Genomic DNA, 24683 nt, shown 5'->3' with positions numbered 1-24683 from the left:
TTTTCTGCCGGATTTAAGGCATTTCGAAATCACTGACACCGGTACAAGATGGGAGAGGGATGGAACTATCCCCGAATCGTCATATTAGGTTAATAATAATCATAACGTCAATTTTAGGTTTCCGTCGATGATCGGAACAGCAGCTAGTCAAATGGCATCCTTGGAATGTAATTTGCATAGACAGCGTAGCCCCACACCACCCTAGTTCTTTTTTTGTCCCTTTTTAATCCCTCTTCCAGTCGCAAACGTCGACAGTCCACATGTACTCCCCATAGCTGTACAAGTTACGTTTCACACAACAACTCACAATTTAGAAGTTAGTGAGGAAATTGTGAGAAAGACAAGTCGGGTCTAGGGTGGTGTGGGGCTACGCTGTCTATGCCAATTACATTCCGAAGAAGCGTCAAATAAGCTCCTCCACTCCTGCCCCCTCAACCCCCATTCTAGAATCCTCCCAGTAGGACGGCTGCGCAGAAAACTGCTCCACAAATAGTTTGGGCTCAAGGAGAAAACAGCTGCCGTTGGTTTGGTGAGAAACTCTCCCCAAACTTCAGAAGACGGCGCCCTAAAATGCGGTAAGTTATTTGACTAAATAATACTCTCTGTGTAACTTTGTAAACACCGAAAAGAGATTTTGAAAAAAATAGACTACCTAAATACTTCGCGTCTGAACGAAAATTATGTTCAAAACTAATTAAAGTGTTATTGGTATTTTCCGTATTCTTATATCTGAAAAAGATAATAAGATATTGCCGTAATTTTAAAATATATTATGATAAAACTCGTATTTTTTTAGCAACAGCGGCCTCGAGATTCCGTTCTTGCCGCGAAGCTCAGAGCCTCTGGTACCCAGGGTAATAAGAGTGATGAGGAAATATTTCCTTTTATTTTTAGATCTCGTTTAGATGTCATGACATTGGTACATAAAAGTTAAAAGTCAATCCTCTTATTTTTGGTTAACAAATCGATGCTAAACTTCTCATATGGTTTGAAATATTCATCTTTAGAAGATTACAGAACTGTAATAGCAATTTAATCGCCTACGCGTTATTTAACGGGAAAACAGATTTTAGGTGCATTATAGTCATTTTTAAGTAAAGCTCGGTTAGTCGGTAGTCTTATCAGGGAGACCACTCAATGTTAATTGAAGCTTTAGCAAGAATTATTTCATTCTCAGTCGCAGTGGGCAATTCAAACACTTACAAAAGACAGAGATGAAATTACTAGTTTTAAGTTCTATTGTTTCACGCTACGGGATAGGGTTGGGAGGTGCCCAGAAACATACTCTTTAAAGTGTTTTATCATAGAAAGTTATCTTGGTGATAGGTCATAGTGTCGTAGAATGAAAAAGGTATTTTAAAAAGCAGTTTCTTTTTTCGTGTCATTGCTTATACAGCAGGCAAAATATAATATAATAATCATTAGTATGATGATAGTGATAATAATAAAAATGATGATGATGATACTAGAGAATAAAAACAATAATGCATGCTATCTAAGTTTAAGATGTTCGGGTTTGTTTGAAATCTTGTTTTATTTTCGCCATAAAGTCAGTTGCCAGTGCAGCCGGAAAAAATTAATAATAGTAAAATATTTATGACTATGCTATTTTGCATATTGATATAATAAACTAATTAATTTCAATAATCCTATCAATTGTTAGAAAAGGAAACAACATGGATCTTCTGAAGGTGGTGCTGTCGTTCACTTTGTTGTATTGTCGACACGGTCGTGCTTATGAATGCGGTGGATTTTTCGAGATGCCCAACTCATTACTACAGGGTCACGTGATCGAGACGACGCCTGCAGCCTCCATGAAAGGCTGTAAAGAGATTTGCACACGAAACAGCTCCTGTTTCTCCATCAACTACAATCGTAAAAGGTGAGTAAAAAACTCTAGAATAAAGGCAGAATATTCACTCTTATTTCTAAAGAAATGTTTATTCATAGGCTCGTTTTCTGCTAGCGATGTGATGCATGTTACTTTTTTGTTGGTAGGTCTCAATGTGAATTGAATGGAGCTACGCACTTTGCGTTTCCGGAAAACTTTCAGCCTGGGACAGCGCTCGATGTACACCACGCTGTTGTTAAACCAGTTGCCAGCTGCAGTAACAACTTTTGCAGCAGCCATTTGAGATGCAAGATGAGAGAGGGCGGGAAGGCGTACAATTGCGGTAAGATTAGATGTAGTACTGTAACGGAAGTTACAAACTTTCGAAAGTTTGACTTTTAGATATCTCTCTTTAGGAGCTAATTTAGTGCTAAATTCTCTAGGCAATGTTACTCTGCGAATAAACGATACAAATGAAATATTCGAAAAGGGGGTTCTTATCCCTTTTATACCGGAAACTCATGTTTAATTAACCGACCACGGCTATACATGCTTTCATGCTTAGCGCTTGATTCTAAATTGGGATGACGCACCAGACTCTCTGACAACTGCGCCACCCAATTATTATCAAACCTTTATTTGGTTTACTCACCATCGATTCTGCTTCATAGGCTACCCTGAGATCTACGTCAAAGGGGCTGCCTTGACTGGACCATTAACCCAAGGTGTGATCACAGTGGATGGGCTGACTTTTTATTTTCCAATGGTAAGTGAAGTCTACATTTGTTGGGCTCTTATCGAAAATAGGACCTTTTAAGAAGCCCCGTGCAAACAGCCTCAATATCAGCCATCATCATCCTTAATACAGCCTTCTTTAATCGGCAATTTGCTCGGAGTATTGAATAACAACACCCAACAGCCATCACTGCTGGCAAAAACAGATAGCTTTGCTTGATGAAAGCGCGGAACGGGTTGTAATAAAGTCGATCCCCTTATTGCCAATATGCAGCTGTTCACTCTGTGGTGGGCTGCTGTGCTACGCCTTCATGGAGTTTACAGTGCTTCATGTTCAGGGCTTCATTTACCTTGTATGACATCTTAGATAGCCTCGGCTCGATGGTACTACCCCCGGTGCCCAAGGAAAAGGAAACTCGAGCGGAATGTTTATATTTTATTTAATTGTTTTTAATATTTACGCAAGTCGCACAACACTGTTGGGTTTTCAATACTATATGGTTCGAAATCTCCACTTTTTAGCTATCATAACAATACAAAATTCACATTTTCAGTTAAAATTGCAAGCTAACCGATCTATAGCCTGGATGTCAGGCCCTCTAGGGGGACAAGGGACCTGTAGTTTGAACTCGCCCTGCATTATGGGAGTTGATATGTAAGCCCGCAAGGCATTGTGGGTGAGGGTTTTGAGACCTCGTGGAGTTGTCGAGTGTATTAAAGTTTGTTGTTGTGTTTGGAAGCGTTCTCCTCTCTCGCCTGGTATTCGGCCACCACAGTCCTCCTTCTCCCGTCCCCCTGAAGCCTGATAGTTATGTCACAAAACTCGGTCATTTTACCCTTGCTATCTAACGGAGAAAATATGTTATAGCTTGAAGATGGCAAGCTCAAGTCTCGTGGTCACAACTTTGTCGCCGTCAACTGCTCGAACCATGCGTTCATCTCCAAAGCCACCATCGACACCCACGGTGACCGTCAGGCGGGAACCAAGATTGTGAATTACATCAATGCCCTGCCAAATGACGTCATGGTTGCCATAGCAGTGGTGGACGAAGGAAGCGAATACTTAACGTCTTCTGCAAGAAATGCCATCTCAACCCTTGGTGCTCCCAGCCCTTATCTGTCATACAGACAGACGTATGCTTTTGTAGGGTACAAGGGGGGTCCTAAGCCAGATTGGATCAAGCAGGTGAAAAACAGTTCCGGGGATTCTGAGATAACGGTGCCATTTTGCAACTGTAAAACGTGTCAGGGTTAGTCAAAAGCTCAGTGGCAGGTCCAGCGGTGGTCCCGTGGATTAAATTAAATTAATCTTTTTAAAATCCATTTCTATGACTTGCGCGACGATGTTGTTTTGTGTTGTTTTGAATAGCTGAAAACTCTAGATATTTAAGTGTATAACATTCTCTGCATATAGATATAATTCAGGTTTTTAAGTAAGTTAGATTCAATTTCAAAGGTTCCAAGTAGATTCAGTACTAATCTTATGGCTGGGAAGTGTGGCTAGTGTTTTAGTGTTTCATTCATTCATCTGTTACGCTTCAACTGGCTTTAGTATTATCCACATTTAAAAGAAAATAAATGTCGCCATGGCGGTAAAATGATGCTGTTCTTTGATAATTTTTGATCCGCTTGTTATTGTTTAAAATGGTTTATTCGCAAGGAATCTACAAATGATACCTTATTGACGATATTTGACTGAAGTTATCTTGGTTTTGAATTAGCCGATTGAAATGAATTCTTTGTATGATGACTCAGCATTGTGGAGTGGAGAAACATAAAATGGCGACACAATGGAGGACCTTTTTCATGTTTTGTATTTATTTTTACCTCCAGCCGCTACCGGCTTCAGTGCACACAATTTGTTTATTTTTACAGTTTCTTAGTCGGTCATTGACACCCTCTTCCATGCGTAATTATCTTAGTGACGTTAAATTATTACATGAAGGCACCGGTTTTATTTTCCCTCGTTGGAGTCTTTGCTTGTACAGCTCACTTTAAGGGGTATCGAGAGACAGGCCCTTCACTGTCCTTCTAGGGCTCCTCCTATCACCCACTCGGTATTGCTGTCTTTACTGTATCCAAACATCGTCGATTTCAATTCCGCGACCGACATTAACTATTCTTGTGTTTTTCTTTTTGCCTTTTTCCTTTTTGCACGTATCTCTAACTTGTTGCCTTACTCGGTGCGGTCCTTTGATGTCCGCAAGCATGTTACGGCGGTAAGGATGTTATAATTGTTTATATGATTTATCAGTTGTTTTTCGATGGTCTAAAACCAATCTACTCGGATAACTCGAACTCGGACAATTCGCCACCAAGACGAGGGTGTTCCCCCCTAGATTCTATTTTCGAGTCAATTCTACTCGGATATCTCGGACTCGAATAATTCGCCACTAAGACGAGGGTGTTTCCCCCTAGATTCTATTTTCGAGTCAATTCTACTCGGATAACTCGAACTCGAATAATTCGCCATCAAGACGAGGGAGTCCCCTAGATTCTATTTTCGAGTCAATTCTACTCGGATAACTCGAACTCGGACAATTCGCCACTAAGACGAGGGGGTTCCCTAGATTCTATTTTCGAGTCAATTCTACTCGGATAACTCGAACTCGAAGAATTCGCCACCAAGACGAGGGAGTTCCCTAGATTCTATTTTCGAGTTAATTCTACTCGGATAACTCGAACCTTTTATAATTCGCCACTAAGACGAGGGAGTTCCCTAGATTCTATTTTGAGTAAATTCTACTCGGATAACTCGAACTCGGACAATTCGCCACTTAGACGAGGGTGTTCCCCCCTAGATTCTATTTTCGAGTCAATTCTACTCGGAGATCTCGAACCTTTTATAATTCGCCACTAAGACGAGGGAGTTCCCTAGATTCTATTTTCGAGTCAATTCTACTCGGATAACTCGAACTCGAATAATTCGCCACTAAGACGAGGGAGTTCCCTAGATTCTATTTTCGAGTCAATTCTACTCGGATAACTCGAACTCGAATAATTCGCCATCAAGACGAGGGAGTCCCCTAGATTCTATTTTCGAGTCAATTCTCCTCGGATAACTCGAACTCGAATAATTCGCCACTAAGACGAGGGAGTTCCCTAGATTCTATTTTCGAGTCAATTCTACTCGGATAACTCGAACTCGAATAATTCGCTACTAAGACGAGGGAGTTCCCTAGATTCTATTTTGAGTCAATTCTACTCGGATAACTCGAACTCGGACAATTCGCCACTAAGACGAGGGTGTTCCCCCCTAGATTCTATTTTCGAGTCAATTCTACTCGGAGATATGGAACCTTTTATAATTCGCCACTAAGACGAGGGAGTTCCCTAGATTCTATTTTCGAGTCAATTCTACTCGGATAACTCGAAATCGAATAATTCGCCACTAAGACGAGGGAGTTCCCTAGATTCTATTTTCGAGTCAATTCTACTCGGATAACTCGAACCTTGGATACTTCGCCACTAAGACGAGGGAGTTCCCTAGATTCTATTTTCGAGTCAATTCTCCTCGGATAACTCGAACTCGGACAATTCGCCACCAAGACGAGGGAGTTCCCTAGATTCTATTTTCACAGGTAGCCCAAGCTATTTATTTGTCCCTAATGATATATACGGTAAACATAGGGCAAAAAAAAAAAAACAATTAGTGAAAAATAAAAAAACAACTTGTTGAAAAGACGTGTGTAGTCTTGTGTTGTGTTCATGTTTTCTTTTTGCGTGTTCTCTGGCCGTATTAAAGCGTCTTTTTCAAGATCCACGATTTGAACTTTTACCAGCCAAACAGAAAACTGCAACAACTTAGACATCGACCATTTCTCTTGATGATGCTTATATACGATAACTCGGCTCTTTACGAATTACTGTCATGTTGATTTCATGCATCAGACTTATAGAAAAAAAAACATTTAAGCCGATTTTTTTTTTGAAAAGTATGATGGGCTGATATTAACTTTTTTGAAAAGTATGATGCGTTTATATTAACGAGATTTATTGCAGATTCAAGACGATGATGTTGATGATGTGTGGGGGGGGGGAGGGGGGTGTCACCAAGAACAACTCCTACTAGTGCGAGTTAGTCAGTTGTTTAATAAACTAAGGATCGAATTGCTGTATTTTTGCGGAGGGACAAAAACCGAGAAAAAAATCTAGGAGCCATTCAGCCAAGGCGAGAACCATCAAACAAAAGACCAACTAAAGAGACAGGGAATCGAACCCTGAACTAGCGAGAAAGCAACCTTAAATCATTCCGTCTAGCACTTTTCAGTGAATCCAACGAAAATGACTCAAATCAAATGTGTAGAAAACCAAACCAAATAAAGCTTCTAACCTAATGCGAAATGTCTCCTTCACTATTCGGAAAACTCCTTGTCCTGGCTGCCCTTATTATTATATATGCTGCCTGGAATCTCTTTCTCCCAGGAGAGTAAGAAAATATTTTTGTCTTTTTTATGTTTGTGTGTGTGCATGTGCGTATGTGTGTATCCAAGTTAAAATATCCGAGTTAAAACGGTAAGCCTGTGCTCGGTACTTCACTCTATTCCTTTATGTCTTGAGAGCATAGCAATATACTTCATGTAGCGTGATGTTAGGAACTCGATTGACAGATTGTCTCAAATGTGAGAACGGTTATGACAGCCACGAAGTACTAGCCTTGTCGAATGATTATGTCGAATGACAGAATTGGAAACTCCGGGATTCCGCATACATTTGAGGTGTAAATTCTTGCTCACCCTTGCTCCTGCGGGCAAGAGGAAAAAAGGCCGCGCTGAGGAAAAAAACGCCGCGCTATTGAGAGCGATTCAGAAGAGTCGGAGGATGAACAGCCAAAGACTTCCAAACCTAGAAGGTATTTCGATATTGCCTACAGTCAACTCAGTTGCATAGCTGTACATTTAGTCATGTGTTTGCTTCTCTCAACATCCTGAAATTAGATCTGAACCTACCAAGCAGAAAGCAACCCCAGAAAATCCGTCAACAAAGCGGCGAAGAATACACTCATTCTTAGTTAACGGGTACCATTGATGTCACACGTATATATAGCTCTACATTTTGTATTTAGGCGCAATTTCTTGAGAGATGTGTGATTTTGCGAAGAGTTTGGGTCTATGGGAGATTTTGTTTTAAGTTTTCTGTGTAAAAAGTTCGACATATTACAAAATATTGACCTCTGAACATGTAACGCTATACGAAAACCATATGTCACAAGAATAAAAAACAAAGTTTAAACCGAAAACTTGAGATGTTCTGCCTGTAGTTGCTGCCTAAATTGTGTCACAATTTGGAGATACATGTTTCAGGACTCACCTAAATTAAAGTTACGGTTGTCGTTGTTGGTTTGCTCAACACACTGGACCGTGATCCAAGTGTCACGTGGATTTGGGTCATTTACGTTACCAGGCACAAAAAATCGAAATATAATTTCTTGTATATCCGTACAGAAGCCCTGAAACATATTTCTAACAACTTTAAGGCTCAAAGACCCAAACCAATATTAAGAACTGTTCATAAAAATCAAAGTGTTCAAGAAATCATCACTTCATGCCAGCTAATTGGCAATAATTTTACTGCACTGTCACTTACGTTACTCAATCTAGGTCACAACTGCCAAGCTTTAAGACCTTAGGAGGTCTTGTTAGCAGTGTCACATTGCAGAGCGACCTTAGTAATATCTTAAAGAAAAATAATAATCTAATTTGGTTGAAACGTGAAGAGACAGTAGCTTGACAAATGCTAGTGTCACATTACGTTACCGTAACGTAAATGACAATAGAATTTACGTACTATCGTCTAATGGGGCGCACATGCACACACACTAGCGAGATAAGGATAATTTGTATAGGATTAAATTGCCAAGATATCTAACGTTTTAGTTAAAGCCCAACAAGCTGTAATACAAGTCTTTCCTTCGATGACCTTCGCGGTAGAAGTATCAACTCTATCTTCACTTTTAAACTCAATTTGGTTTTCGCTTCTCGAAAAGCAGAATTAAGGTAAGATACCACGCCTATGGTATTGTGTGAAGCTAAATGACTGATAAAGGCACTAATGCATACGCATTAGCTAATATCTAGAATAGTGAGGCTCAGCACATGCTTTTGCCAGTGGTAACGTAAATGACATTGAAAGTAACGTAATTGACAAAGTATTATGGATGAGGCACGCTAGTTAACAATTGGTGGGCTACTTAAAAAAGGATCAAATGACCACTATTTAGAATTAAAAAAGCTTCCAGAATGAGTTTTCTGTAATTTTGTGAAAATTGCTGTATCTTATGGTCATTGTTTTATTCGAAGCATTCAAAATGGGAAAATCAAGAGCAGAGATTCAACGCGCCTACAGAGAACGAAAAAAAGGGAAAGATTCAAATTGGCAACAAAATGAGTCAATCCGAGTGCAAAAATACTACACACCAGCATCCAAACACCGGCGTTTGAAAAGCAACCTCCAAGCTGGGCATGTTGTAATTCAAATGGACTTTGCCGAGAATTACAACTGCCAGTCTTGCGAGGAAGTGCAAAGTGCTCACTGGAATGGCCCCACTATGGTCTCCCTACATCCAGTAGTGGTATATTACAAGGCAGAAGGCAAAGACGACCTCGAGCACAAGAGCTTTGCCTTTGTTTCGGAAGAGCTCTCGCATAATGCAGCTGCCGTGTATGCCATCTTGGAGAGACTGAATCAAGACCTGAAGGATCTTGTCCCTGACCTGGCCATTGTACACTATTGGACGGATAGTCCCACATCACAATACAGAAACAAGACAATCTTCGCCATAGTCGCGAACCACAAGGAAGAGTTCGGAGTCCCAGCAAGATGGAACTATTTTGAAGCGGGGCACGGAAAAGGTCCCTGTGATGGTGTCGGGGGAGCTGCCAAGCGGATGGCTGACGAGGCGGTGCGGTCAGGCAAAGTCGTTATTGACGATGCACACAGCTACTTTGTTTGGGCCACCGAATATCAAAGTAGTGTGACCTACATTTACTACTCAACAGATGACTTCAAAATGGCATCAGCAAGGCTGGACAAGTACAATGGCACACAGACTGTCCCTGGCACAATGTCAATGCATGCCATATGCGCAGTGGACAGACACACCGTTCTCACTCGTGTCACCTCGTGTTACTGTCCTGACTGCCTTTCCAGCCCAAAGGATAGCCATTGTGCATGGAAAGCCGCCATGCTCACTCCACCCAGTGCGTTGAGTCTACGCAATGAGCTCGCTCTAAAGGTTGACGACTTTGTCGCTGCCACTTACGAAGGGGACTGGTATGTTGGCAAAGTACAGCAGATCGACCAGGAGGACGGCGAATCTCTCGTGACTTTTATGTCACGTAGTGGCACTACCCTTCAATCTTTCAGCTTCACATGGCCTGCCCGCGAAGATGTTATTTGGATCAAGAGGGACATGATCTTATGTGTCATCGAGCCGCCCACCCGAAGTAGTAAAACGGAAACTGGAGCTCGTTGAGGCACTCTTCCGCCTACCTTAGTGTCATTTACGTTACCGTTTTTTATAGAGGTTTTAGAAAAACGATGGTTCAAATCGAAGCACCAAATATCAAATTAAAATCACCTGTAAGCAGAACCAAGTATTTTCATATATATATATATATATTTACAGTTAAGCGCTTGAAAGCATTTAAACGATTCTTTTTGTTTGGATGTGAAAACTGTCATTTACGTTACTAGTAGCAAAAGTTTAAGAAATTATAAATATGACCAAGTTATTGTTCAGAACCTTTAATGATAACTAAAAGGCGAAAATTTGACCAAAATTTTACAAGTTAAGAGTTGCATCGTGTATCCTACTGAGAAGGTCATATACGTTACTTTACATGTCATTTACGTTACCATTTCCAATCAGCATATATTGTTTAATTGCTTTATCAAATCAGAATCAACTTTATTGCGTTTAATATTTTGATATTGATGGTAGTAATTGAATGTAGTTGTATATTTCAAGACGTTCTAATTTTGTATTGAGAAAAACTTAAAGGAAGAACAATTTAATAATTTTGAAAACATAGATTCAACTCTTAAATCAAACAAAATTTGTGACAATATAAAGACGAGTCTACGGTGTTCTATGATGTTTATATTCAACAAAATTCATCTACTGCCACAAAAATAATAAAAAAGGCGTATTTTACTGGTTAAACGGTCTTGTATTTGTGTGTTTTTGAGAAATGGACATGGAAAAGTCTCCTTTTCAGCTTGATTACCGAGGCATATATAAATTTGTGTAGCTTTTTTGCCTTTAAAGATATTGATGGGTCGTTTTGGGAGCTTAAATGACAAATAATTCTCCAAAATGTTGATTGCTTATCAAACTAGTGTAACAAGTTTTATTTTCCAACTTTTTTTTTGGCCATTGGTACCCGTTTACTAAGAATGAGTGAATAAACCCCGAGGTAGGTTACCAATGTTAACCTTAATCATCAACATTATCTTTATCAACATCAACGCCAACACAATTCTCATTAATAACAACTTCGCCTCCATCAACAATCAACAAGAAAACCACAAAAAACCTCTCCTTCAAAACCATTTCTTATCATCTCGCCATCATCATTAACAAATATCATCGAAGTTTTCATGATCACGGGTTATCATCATTGTTAGTCTAATTATCATCTGTAACCCCGCCGCCATCTTCATTCATGATTGGTCGAATTAATTATCAGCATCAATATAATCCTTACCGTTGTTTTAATTTTTGTTGTTACCAATATTTAGTTTGCATTGTTACCGTTGTCATTTTGTCGATGTTTTTGTTTTGCTGTCGTTGTCGTTTTGTTGTCGTTGCCGTTTTGTTGCCGTTGTCTTTTTGTTGCCGTTGTCTTTTTGTTGCCGCTGTCGTTTGTTGACGTTTGTTGCCGTTGTCGTTTTTTTGTTGTTTTTTTTGCCGTTTGTTGTCGTTGTCGTTTTGTTGTTTTCATTTTGTTGCCGTTGTCAATCTGTTGCCGTTGTTGTTTTGTAGCCGTTGTCGTTTTGTTGTCGTTGTCGTTTTGTTGTAATTTTGTTGCCGTTGTCGTTTTGTTGTTGTTTCCGTTTTGTAGCCGTTGTTGTTTTGTTGTTGTTTTCGTTTTGTTGCCGTTGTCGTTTTGTAGTTGCTGTCGTTGTATGTCACTGCTCGTTTTGTAGTTGTCGTTGTATTATGTAACTGCTCATAGACACGGTCTTGTTTTGGTAGCTTGATGCGTGTGAGTTAATCCTGACAGAGCTCGTGCGGAATGAGGACAGCTGGCCGTTCCTACAACCCGTCAACACGAAGGAGGTGAGGGCGATTCCTATTCAGCTCTCTCTGGGCGCTCCTGAGAAGTGCACTTTTATTGAGCGACCTCAAGGCTGCTCTCAACATGATCGCACTCGCAGTAAATTTGACCGTACGATTGCAGTTCGATCGCAAGTGCTTTCCATCTGATCACATACAATCGCAGGGTGAGTTTCCATATAATCGCACATGATGGATTGCGATCGACTGCGATGATATGGAAACCTGCCTGTTGGCTCATTAGGTGAGAGTAGGGCATGGAAAGTTATCTTTCCACAGCGGTTTTGGTTCGGGTCATATGGCTACCTTTTAGAGGTTGGAAATCCCTGGCTATCTTTTTGGTCTAATATTTACGATTTATTGTTTACTTCAAAATCTGGCAGCTTTCGCGCGTTAACCTGATCTCACCACAAACTAATCTAGCGCGAAAAGTGTGAAAATACATCTAGAACGGTAATGCAAAAAATAACCAAGTGTTTCTTGGTTGGGTCAAAGGTATAGGAGGCGCCCTAAGAATGGCGCCTCGCCATACGGCTCATGAAACCTTTGGTGCAAAGACGAAAGCAGACCAACTCAACTCAAGTCAGAACCGGGAAACAGTCCCCATTACATAGCAACGCTCTGCAAACAGGGCCACTCATCCTTCCCTATAAAATATCTATACCGATTTTTTCCTACCAGGTGACTGACTACCCCGAACTCGTATCAGAACCGATGGATCTCGGCACTATTAAAGATAACCTGACGTTAATGCGATACGAGGAGGCGGAGGCCTTTGTGCAACACGTGAGACTCGTATTCATCAACTGTGACAAGTACAACCACGTGAGTGCCACGCCCTTTTTCGCTCATGACACCGCAATCAAACCCCCCATATACATGCATCTCCCTGTTTTTCAACGCTCCGCGTAAACGGCGCAAATAAACTCGTCAGCCTACGCCTTTTTATTTTTTTTTTTTGGCCCGTGTACACAAACCAAACACCCAATGTCGTCTTGGTTTCTAAGGCCTAGTGCAAACAGCACTAACAAACTCATAATGTCTATGCCATTTTGTATTTAGAGTCCTAACAAACAACGACAAAAATATCTTCTATATGTCTCCTTGATTTTTTTAACCTATCGTGCAAGCAGCGCTAACTTGTTTGAAACGTTTTCATTGTAAATTCGATATAGCTTTTATTAGCTATATTGCAGCAAATGAAAAGCAGTCTTGTTTTATCAGCGTTCTAAGCCGTGCGTATTCATCATTTGCAGATCACTACGGAGGTAGGCCAGACCGGGGAAAGACTGAGTAAGGTGTTCGATCAGCTACTGAAGGAACATTTACCCAGACTTGTCACGCCAGCAGCGAAACCCGCTTGTAGACCGTCACGACGGTCACGAAAATGACCACATCCGTCACACCAAGACCGTCATGAATGTCACGAAAATGACAACATCCGTCACACCAAGACCGTCACGAAGGTCATGAAAATGACCACATCCGTTACACCAAGTGACTGTTACAAAGGTCTGGCAAATGACCACATCCGTCACACCAAGACCGTCATGAATGTCACACAAATGACCACATCCGTTACACCAAGACTATCTCGAAGGTCACGCAAATGACCACATCCGTTACACCAAGACCGTCACGAAGGTCACGCAAATGACCACACCAAGACCGTCATGAATGTCACGCTAATGACCAAATTATACAAGCCAAGAGCATCACGAAGGTTACGCAACTGACCACAAATCAAGGATTAAGATTTTGCACTATTTGCCGCATCTCTTTGTAGATCTTCGTATGCCTTACAAAAGTCGCCGTGCAGTCTTGTACAATACGTAACCGTTTGATTTTTGATGATACCACTTCCGAACTTATCACAAAAGTCATGAATTCAAAAAACAAATACATACGATAAAATCTAAATTCGCCGCTACACTAGTAGTTATTAAAGTATTGTTATCATTGTTGGAATACACCAAAAACTGGAAATCGACTCTGCCAAATTTTGGTCTTTAATAAGACTTCTTCAGGGCAGACTAGTCTGCCCTGAAGAAGTCTTATTAAAGACGAAAATAACTAGAAATCGACTCTGCCTCATTGTTCTGGTACGAGATCGCGACAGTTTGGGCTTTTTGATTCTATCCGTATTGATTTTCCCGAGGACTGATGGAGGAAGGTTATCATTGTTGGATCATAGTCTTGATTTTCTCGTGACCCGTGAAATTAAGACATCTCGCCCAGGAATCATCTCGTTCGGTTAAACGCAATTGCAATTATTGAGTGTATTTTATTTTTTATCTGGATTTGTAAAGTAATAAAACAGTTCTATTACTATTTTTTTTTCCTTTGCAGTCAATAACCCTCTTTTACCCTTGTTACCAGCACAGGCTTCCCACCCGCGTCAGTGCGCAAATTATCTATTATGAGTTATATCTTCATTCTCTAATTCATGAAATAAACTTAGTTTGGATGTAAATACATGTATCGGTCTATAATGGTTTTTCTTCCCTAAAAGCTCAATTTTACGAGTTAGAGAGATTACTTTGTCTCTTATTTTGTGTCGATACCAAGGCTGGAAACTTTATTCTGACTAACTCAGCTTCAGCGCGATTTTCTGCCGGATTTAAGGCATTTCGAAATCACTGACACCGGTACAAGATGGGAGAGGGATGGAACTATCCCCGAATCGTCATATTAGGTTAATAATAATCAAAACGTCAATTTTAGGTTTCCGTCGATGATCGGAACAGCAGCTAGTCAAATGGCATCCTTGGAATGTAATTTGCATAGACAGCGTAGCCCCACACCACCCTAGACCTTTTTTTGTCCCTTTTTAATCCCTCTTCCAGTCGCAAACGTCGACAGTCCACATGTACTCCCCATAGCTGTACAAGTTACGTTTCACACAACAACTCACAATTTAGAAGTTAGTGAGGAAATTGTGAGAAAGACAAGTCGGGTCTAGGGTGGTGTGGGGCTACGCTGTCTATGCCAATTACATTCCGAAGAAGCGTCAAATAAGCTTCTCCACCCCCCCCCCCCCCCCTCCTGCCCCCTCAACCCCCATTCTAGAATCCTCCCAGTAGGACGGCTGCGCAGAAAACTGCTCCACAAATAGTTTGGGCTCGAGGAGAAAACAGCTGCCGTTGGTTTGGTGGGAAACTCTCCCCAAACTTCAGAAGACGGCGCCCTAAAATGCGGTAAGTTATTTGACTAGATAATACTCTCTGTGTAACTTTGTAAACATTGAAAAGAGATTTTGAAAAAAATAGACTACCTAAATACTTCGCGTCTGAACGAAAATTATTTTTAAAACTAATTAAAGTGTTATTGGTATTTTCCGTATTCTTATATCTGAAAAAGATAATAAGATATTGCCGTAATTTAAAAATATATTATGATAAAACTCGTATTTTTTTAGCAACAGTGGCCTCGAGATTCCGTTCTTGCCGCGAAGCTCAGAGCCTCTGGTACCCAGGGTAATAAGAGTGATGAGGAAATATTTCCTTTTATTTTTAGATCTCGTTTAGATGTCATGACATTGATACATAAAAGTTAAAAGTCAATCCTCTTATTTTTGGTTAACAAATCGATGCTAAACTTCTCATATGGTTTGAAATATTCATCTTTAGAAGATTACAGAACTGTAATAGCAATTTAATCGTCTACGCGTTATTTAAGGGGAAAACAGATTTTAGGTGCATTATAGTCATTTTTAAGTAAAGCTCGGTTAGTCGGTAGTCTTATCAGGGAGACCACTCAATGTTAATTGAAGCTTTAGCAAGAATTATTTCATTCTCAGTCGCAGTGGGCAATTCAAACACTTACAAAAGACAGATAGAGATGAAATTACTAGTTTTAAGTTCTATTGTTTCACGCTACGGGATAGGGTTGGGAGGTGCCCAGAAACATACTCTTTAAAGTGTTTTATCATAGAAAGTTATCTTGGTGATAGGTCATAGTGTCGTAGAATGAAAAAGGTATTTTAAAAAGCAGTTTCTTTTTTCGTGTCATTGCTTATACAGCAGGCAAAATATAATATAATAATCATTAGTATGATGATAGTGATAATAATAAAAATGATGATGATGATACTAGAGAATAAAAACAATAATGCATGCTATCTAAGTTCAAGATGTTCGGGTTTGTTTGAAATCTTGTTTTATTTTCGCCATAACGTCAGTGCAGCCGGAAAAAATTAATAATAGTAAAATATTGATGACTATGCTATTTTGCATATTGATATAATAAACTAATTAATTTCAATAATCCTATCAATTGTTAGAAAAGGAAACAACATGGATCTTCTGAAGGTGATGCTGTCATTCACTTTGTTGTATTGGCGACACGGTCGTACTTATGAATGCGGTGGATTTTTCGAGATGCCCAACTCATTACTACAGGGTCACGTGATCGAGACGACGCCTGCAGCCACCATGGAAGGTTGTAAAGAGATTTGCACACGAAACAGCTCCTGTTTCTCCATCAACTACAATCGTAAAAGGTGAGTAAAAAACTCTAGAATAAAGGCAGAATATTCACTCTTATCTCTAAAGAAATGTTTATTCATAGGCTCGTTTTCTGCTAGCGATGTGATGCAAGTTACTTTTTTTGTTGGTAGGTCTCAATGTGAATTGAATGGAGCTACGCACTTTGCGTTTCCGGAAAACTTTCAGCCTGGGACAGCGCCCGATGTACACCACGCTGTTGTTAAACCAGTTGCCAGCTGCAGTAACAACTTTTGCAGCAGCCATTTGAGATGCAAGATGAGAGAGGGCGGGAAGGCGTACAATTGCGGTAAGATTAGATGTAGTACTGTAACGGAAGTTACAAACTTTCGAAAGTTTGACTTTTAAATATCTCTCTTTAGGGGCTAATTTAGTGCTAAATTCTCTAGGCAATTTTACTCTGCGAATAAACGATACAAATGAAATATTCGAAAAGGGGGTTCTTATCCCTTTTATACCGGAAACTCATGTTTAATTAACCGACCACGGCTATACATGCTTTCATGCTTAGCGCTTGATTCTAAATTGGGATGACGCACCAGACTCTCTGACAACTGCGCCACCCAATTATTATCAAACCTTTATTTGGTTTACTCACCATCGATTCTGCTTCATAGGCTACCCTGAGATCTACGTCAAAGGGGCTGCCTTGACTGGACCATTAACCCAAGGTGTGATCACAGTGGATGGGCTGACTTTTTATTTTCCAATGGTAAGTGAAGTCTACATTTGTTGGGCTCTTATCGAAAATAGGACCTTTTAAGAAGCCCCGTGCAAACAGCCTCAATATCAGCCATCATCATCCTTAATACAGCCTTCTTTAATCGGCAATTTGCTCGGAGTATTGAATAACAACACCCAACAGCCATCACTGCTGGCAAAAACAGATAGCTTTGCTTGATGAAAGCGCGGAACGGGTTGTAATAAAGTCGATCCCCTTATTGCCAATATGCAGCTGTTCACTCTGTGGTGGGCTGCTGTGCTACGCCTTCATGGAGTTTACAGTGCTTCATGTTCAGGGCTTCATTTACCTTGTATGACATCTTAGATAGCCTCGGCTCGATGGTACTACCCCCGGTGCCCAAGGAAAAGGAAACTCGAGCGGAATGTTTATATTTTATTTAATTGTTTTTAATATTTACGCAAGTCGCACAACACTGTTGGGTTTTCAATACTATATGGTTCAAAATCTCCACTTTTTAGCTATCATAACAATACAAAATTCACATTTTCAGTTAAAATTGCAAGCTAACCGATCTATAGCCTGGATGTCAGGCCCTCTAGGGGGACAAGGGACCTGTAGTTTGAACTCGCCCTGCATTATGGGAGTTGATATGTAAGCCCGCAAGGCATTGTGGGTGAGGGTTTTGAGACCTCGTGGAGTTGTCGAGTGTATTAAAGTTTGTTGTTGTGTTTGGAAGCGTTCTCCTCTCTCGCCTGGTATTCGGCCACCACAGTCCTCCTTCTCCCGTCCCCCTGAAGCCTGATAGTTATGTCACAAAACTCGGTCATTTTACCCTTGCTATCTAACGGAGAAAATATGTTATAGCTTGAAGATGGCAAGCTCAAGTCTCGTGGTCACAACTTTGTCGCCGTCAACTGCTCGAACCATGCGTTCATCTCCAAAGCCACCATCGACACCCACGGTGACCGTCAGGCGGGAACCAAGATTGTGAATTACATCAATGCCCTGCCAAATGACGTCATGGTTGCCATAGCAGTGGTGGACGAAGGAAGCGAATACTTAACGTCTTCTGCAAGAAATGCCATCTCAACCCTTGGTGCTCCCAGCCCTTATCTGTCATACAGACAGACGTATGCTTTTGTAGGGTACAAGGGGGGTCCTAAGCCAGATTGGATCAAGCAGGTGAAAAACAGTTCCGGGGATTCTGAGATAACGGTGCCATTTTGCAACTGTAAAACGTGTCAGGGTTAGTCAAAAGCTCAGTGGCAGGTCCAGCGGTGGTCCCGTGGATTAAATTAAATTAATCTTTTTAAAATCCATTTCTAAGACTTGCGCGACGATGTTGTTTTGTGTTGTTTTGAATAGCTGAAAACTCTAGATATTTAAGTGTATAACATTCTCTGCATATAGATATAATTCAGGTTTTTAAGTAAGTTAGATTCAATTTCAAAGGTTCCAAGTAGATTCAGTACTAATCTTATGGCTGGGAAGTGTGGCTAGTGTTTTAGTGTTTCATTCATTCATCTGTTACGCTTCAACTGGCTTTAGTATTATCCACATTTAAAAGAAAATAAATGTCGCCATGGCGGTAAAATGATGCTGTTCTTTGATAATTTTTGATCCGCTTGTTATTGTTTAAAATGGTTTATTCGCAAGGAATCTACAAATGATACCTTATTGACGATATTTGACTGAAGTTATCTTGGTTTTGAATTAGCCGATTGAAATGAATTCTTTGTATGATGACTCAGCATTGTGGAGTGGAGAAACATAAAATGGCGACACAATGGAGGACCTTTTTCATGTTTTGTATTTATTTTTACCTCCAGCCGCTACCGGCTTCAGTGCATACAATTTGTTTATTCTTACAGTTTCTTAGTCGGTCATTGACACCCTCTTCCATGCGTAATTATCTTAGTGACGTTAAATTATTACATGAAGGCACCGGTTTTATTTTCCCTCGTTGAAGTCTTTGCCTATACAGCTCACTTTGGGGTATCGAGAGACAGGCCCTTCACTGTCCTTCTAGGGCTCCTCCTATCACCCCCTCGGCATTGCTGTCTTTACTGTATCCAAACATCGTCGATTTCAATTCCGCGACCGACATTAACTATTCTTGTGTTTTTCTTTTTGCCTTTTTCCTTTTTGCACGTATCTCTAACTTGTTGCCTTACTCGGTGCGGTCCTTTGATGTCCGCAAGCATGTTACGGCGGTAAGGATGTTATAATTGTTTATATGATTTATCAGTTGTTTTTCGATGGTCTAAAACCAATCTACTCGGATAACTCGAACTCGGACAATTCGCCACCAAGACGAGGGTGTTCCCCCCTAGATTCTATTTTCGAGTCAATTCTACTCGGATATCTCGGACTCGAATAATTCGCCACTAAGACGAGGGTGTTTCCCCCTAGATTCTATTTTCGAGTCAATTCTCCTCGGATAACTCGAACTCGGACAATTCGCCACTAAGACGAGGGGGTTCCCTAGATTCTATTTTCGAGTCAATTCTACTCGGATAACTCGAACTCGAAGAATTCGCCACCAAGACGAGGGAGTTCCCTAGATTCTATTTTCGAGTTAATTCTACTCGGATAACTCGAACCTTTTATAATTCGCCACTAAGACGAGGGAGTTCCCTAGATTCTATTTTCGAGTCAATTCTACTCGGATAACTCGAACTTGGACAATTCGCCACTAAGACGAGGGTGTTTCCCCCTAGATTCTATTTTCGAGTCAATTCTCCTCGGATAACTCGAACTCGGACAATTCGCCATCAAGACGAGGGAGTCCCCTAGATTCTATTTTCGAGTCAATTCTCCTCGGATAACTCGAACTAGGACAATTCGCCACTAAGACGAGGGAGTTACCTAGATTCTATTTTCGAGTCAATTCTCCTCGGATAACTCGAACTCGGACAATTCGCCACCAAGACGAGGGAGTTCCCTAGATTCTATTTTCACAGGTAGCCCAAGCTATTTATTTGTCCCTAATGATATATATGGTAAACATAGGGCAAAAAAAAAAAAAAAAAAACAATTAGTGAAAAATAAAAAAACAACTTGTTGAAAAGACGTGTGTAGTCTTGTGTTGTGTTCATGTTTTCTTTTTGCGTGTTCTCTGGCCGTATTAAAGCGTCTTTTTCAAGATCCACGATTTGAACTTTTACCAGCCAAACAGATAACTGCAACAACTTAGACATCGACCATTTCTCTTGATGATGCTTATATACGATAACTCGGCTCTTTACGAATTACTGTCATGTTGATTTCATGCATCAGACTTATAGAAAAAAAACATTTAAGCCGAATTTTTTTTTTTTAAAGTATGATGGGCTGATATTAACTTTTTTGAAAAGTATGATGCGTTCATATTAACGAGATTTATTGCAGATTCAAGACGATGATGTTGATGTGGGGGGGGGGGAGGGGGGTCACCAAGAACAACTCCTACTAGTGCGAGTTAGTCAGTTGTTTAATAAACTAAGGATCGAATTGCTGTATTTTTGCGGAGGGACAAAAACCGAGAAAAAAATCTAGGAGCCATTCAGCCAATGCGAGAACCATCAAACAAAAGACCAACTAAAGAGACAGGGAATCGAACCCTGAACTAGCGAGAAAGCAACCTTAAATCATTCCGTCGAGCACTTTTCAGTGAATCCAACGAAAATGACTCAAATCAAATGTGTAGGAAACCAAACCAAATAAAGCTTCTAACCTAATGCGAAATGTCTCGTTCACTATTCGGCAAACTCCTTGTCCTCGCTGCCCTTATTATTATATATGCTGCCTGGAATCTCTTTCTCCCAGGAGAGTAAGAAAATATTTTTGTCTTTTTTTATGTTTGTGTGTGTGCGTGTGCGTATGTGTGTATCCAAGTTAAAATATCCGAGTTAAAACGGTAAGCCTGTGCTCGGTACTTCACTCTATTCCTTTATGTCTTGAGCGCATAGCAATATACTTCATGTAGCGTGATGTTAGGAACTCGATTGACAGATTGTCTCAAATGTGAGAACGGTTATGACAGCCACGAAGTACTAGCCTTGTCAAATGATTATGTCGAATGACAGAATTGGAAACTCCGGGATTCCGCATACATTTGAGAAGGTGTAAATTCTTGCTCACCCTTGCTCCTGCGGGCAAGAGGAAAAAAGGCCGCGCTGAGGAAAAAAACGCCGCGCTATTGAGAGCGATTCAGAAGAGACGGAGGATGAACAGCCAAAGACTTCCAAACCTAGAAGGTATTTCGATATTGCCTACAGTCAACTCAGTTGCATAGCTGTACATTTAGTAATGTGTTTGCTTCTCTCAACATCCTGAAATTAGATCTGAACCTACCAAGCAGAAAGCAACCCCAGAAAATCCGTCAACAAAGCGGCGAAGAATAAACCCCGAGGTAGGTTACCAATGTTAACCTTAATCATCAACATTATCTTTATCAACATCAACACAATTCTCATTAATAACAACTTCGCCTCCATCAACAATCAACAAGAAAACCACAAAAAACCTCTCCTTCAAAACCATTTCTTATCATCTCGCCATCATCATTAACAAATATCATCGAAGTTTTCATGATCACGGGTTATCATCATTGTCAGTCTAATTATCATCTGTAACCCCGCCGCCATCTTCATTCATGATTGGTCTAATTAATTATCAGCATCAATATAATCCTTACCGTTGTTTTAATTTTTGTTGTTACCAATATTTAGTTTGCATTGTTACCGTTGTCATTTTGTCTTTGTTTTTGTTTTGCTGTCGTTGTCGTTTTGTTGTCGTTGTCTTTTTGTTGCCGTTGTCTTTTTGTTGCCGCTGTCGTTTGTTGACGTTTGTTGCCGTTGTCGTTTTTTTGTTGTTTTTTTGCCGTTTGTTGTCGTTGTCGTTTTGTTGTTTTCGTTTTGTTGCCATTGTCGTTCTGTTGCCGTTGTTGTTTTGTAGCCGTTGTCGTTTTGTTGTCGTTGTCGTTTTGTTGTTGTTTCCGTTTTGTAGCCGTTGTTGTTTTGTTGTTGTTTTCGTTTTGTTGCCGTTGTCGTTTTGTAGTTGCTGTCGTTGTATGTCACTGCTCGTTTTGTAGTTGTCGTTGTATTATGTAACTGCTCATAGACACGGTCTTGTTTTGGTAGCTTGATGCGTGTGAGTTAATCCTGACGGAGCTCGTGCGGAATGAGGACAGCTGGCCGTTCCTACAACCCGTCAACACGAAGGAGGTGAGGGCGATTCCTATTCAGCTCTCTCTGGGCGCTCCTGAGAAGTGCACTTTTATTGAGCGACCTCAAGGCTGCTCTCAATATGATCGCACTCGCAGTAAATTTGACCGTACGATTGCAGTTCGATCGCAAGTGCTTTCCATCTGATCACACACAATCGCAGGGTGAGTTTCCATATAATCGCACATGATGGATTGCGATCGACTGCGATGATATGGAAACTAGCCTGTTGGCTCATTAGGTGAGAGTAGGGCATGGCAAGTTATCTTTCCACAGCGGTTTTGGTTCGGGTCATATGGCTACCTTTTAGAGGTTGGAAATCCCTGGCTATCTTTCTGGTCTAATATACGATTTATTGTTTACTTCAAAATCTGGCAGCTTTCGCGCGTTAACCTGATCTCACCACAAACTAATCTAGCGCGAAAAGTGTGAAAATACATCTAGAACGGTAATGCAAAAAATAACCAAGTGTTTCTTGGTTGGGTCAAAGGTATAGGAGGCGCCCTAAGAATGGCGCCTCGCCATACGGCTCATGAAACCTTTGGTGCAAAGACGAAAGCAGACCAACTCAACTCAAGTCAGAACCGGGAAACAGTCCCCATTACATAGCAACGCTCTGCAAACAGGGCCACTCATCCTTCCCTATAAAATATCTATACCGATTTTTTCCTACCAGGTGACTGACTACCCCGAACTCGTATCAGAACCGATGGATCTCGGCACTATTAAAGATAACCTGACGTTGATGCGATACGAGGAGGCGGAGGCCTTTGTGCAACACGTGAGACTCGTATTCATCAACTGTGACAAGTACAACCACGTGAGTGCCACGCCCTTTTTCGCTCATGACACCGCAATCAAACCCCCCATATGCATGCATCTCCCTGTTTTTCAACGCTCCGCGTAAACGGCGCAAATAAACTCGTCAGCCTACGCCTTTTTATTTTTTTTTGCCCCGTGTACACAAACAAAACACCCAATGTCGTCTTGGTTTCTAAGGCCTAGTGCAAACAGCACTAACAAACTCATAATGTCTATGCCATTTTGTATTTAGAGTCCTAACAAACAACGACAAAAATATCTTCTATATGTCTCCTTGATTTTTTTTAACCTATCGTGCAAGCAGCGCTAACTTGTTTGAAACGTTTTCATTGTAAATTCGATATAGCTTTTATTAGCTATATTGCAGCAAATGAAAAGCAGTCTTGTTTTATCAGCGTTCTAAGCCGTGCGTATTCATCATTTGCAGATCACTACGGAGGTAGGCCTGACCGGGGAAAGACTGAGTAAGGTGTTCGATCAGCTACTGAAGGAACATTTACCCAGACTTGTCACGCCAGCAGCGAAACCCGCTTGTAGACCGTCACGAAGGTCACGAAAATGACCACATCCGTCACACCAAGACCGTCATGAATGTCACGAAAATGACAACATCCGTCACACCAAGACCGTCACGAAGGTCATGAAAATGACCACATCCGTTACACCAAGTGACTGTTACAAAGGTCTGGCAAATGACCACATCCGTCACACTAAGACCGTCATGAATGTCACACAAATGACCACATCCGTTACACCAAGACTATCTCGAAGGTCACGCAAATGACCACATCCGTTACACCAAGACCGTCACGAAGGTCACGCAAATGACCACACCAAGACCGTCATGAATGTCACGCTAATGACCAAATTATACAAGCCAAGAGCATCACGAAGGTTACGCAACTGACCACAAATCAAGGATTAAGATTTTGCACTATTTGCCGCATCTCTTTGTAGGTCTTTGGCGTATGCCTTACAAAAGTCGCCGTGCAGTCTTTTACAATACGTAACCGTTTGATTTTTGTTTAAGATGATACCACTTCCGAACTTATCACAAAAGTCATGAATTCAAAAAACAAATACATAGGATAAAATCTAAATTCGCCGCTACACTAGTAGTTATTAAAGTATTGTTATCATTGTTGGAATACACCAAAAACTGGAAATCGACTCTGCCAAATTTTCGTCTTTAATAAGACTTCTTCAGGGCAGACTTGAGTCCATGTAATTGGGCAGACTTGAGTCTGCCCTGAAGAAGTCTTATTAAAGACCAAAATTTGGCAGAGTCGATTTCCAGTTTTTTGTGTATTGTATTCATTGTTCTGGTACGAGATCGCGACAGTTTGGGCTTTTTGATTCTATCCGTATTGATTTTCCCGAGGACTGATGGAGGAAGGTTATCATTGTTGGATCATAGTCTTGATTTTCTCGTGGCCCGTGAAATTAAGACATCTCGCCCAGGAATCATCTCGTTCGGTTAAACGCAATTGCAATTATTGAGTGTATTTTATTTTTTATCTGGATTTGTAAAGTAATAAAACAGTTCTATTACTATTTTTTTTTTCCTTTGCAGTCAATAACCCTCTTTTACCCTTGTTACCAGCACAGGCTTCCCACC

General features: G+C 40.7%; 1 protein-coding gene and 3 long non-coding RNA genes across 5 annotated transcripts; all 4 read left to right on the top strand.

The window, feature by feature from the left end:
- Positions 1-497: 497 nt before the first annotated feature.
- LOC116614576 lies at positions 498-18630 on the top strand. 2 transcript variants are annotated; one of them, XM_048724427.1, is made up of 5 exons: positions 498-575; positions 1664-1882; positions 16465-16640; positions 16969-17063; positions 17901-18630. In XM_048724427.1, exons 1-5 carry the CDS (start codon positions 571-573, stop codon positions 18285-18287), a joined length of 882 nt encoding a protein of 293 aa, XP_048580384.1. In that variant the 5' UTR covers positions 498-570; the 3' UTR covers positions 18288-18630. The 2 variants fall into 2 exon arrangements, with proteins under 2 accessions (XP_048580384.1, XP_032231606.2); XM_032375715.2 differs by lacking the exons at positions 16465-16640; positions 16969-17063; positions 17901-18630 and adding exons at positions 1999-2174; positions 2503-2597; positions 3435-4164.
- Positions 12568-13172, top strand: LOC125561120. Its single transcript, XR_007307145.1, has 2 exons — positions 12568-12671; positions 13103-13172. It is a non-coding gene; the product is annotated as an uncharacterized LOC125561120 (long non-coding RNA).
- Positions 13696-14177, top strand: LOC125561121. The gene is made up of 2 exons (XR_007307146.1): positions 13696-13798; positions 14020-14177. It is a non-coding gene; the product is annotated as an uncharacterized LOC125561121 (long non-coding RNA).
- Positions 18631-21221: 2591 nt separating the features above from the next.
- Positions 21222-24619, top strand: LOC125561119. The gene is made up of 7 exons (XR_007307144.1): positions 21222-21274; positions 21360-21429; positions 22160-22243; positions 22920-23063; positions 23493-23792; positions 23837-24197; positions 24462-24619. It is a non-coding gene; the product is annotated as an uncharacterized LOC125561119 (long non-coding RNA).
- The last annotated feature ends 64 nt before the right edge of the window (positions 24620-24683 follow it).

Source organism: Nematostella vectensis, chromosome 3, assembly GCF_932526225.1.
Source record: "Nematostella vectensis chromosome 3, jaNemVect1.1, whole genome shotgun sequence".
Classification (NCBI taxonomy): domain Eukaryota; kingdom Metazoa; phylum Cnidaria; class Anthozoa; order Actiniaria; family Edwardsiidae; genus Nematostella; species Nematostella vectensis.
The sequence above is the reverse complement of the archived record's forward strand: the minus strand, read 5'-3'. Positions and strand labels throughout refer to the sequence as shown.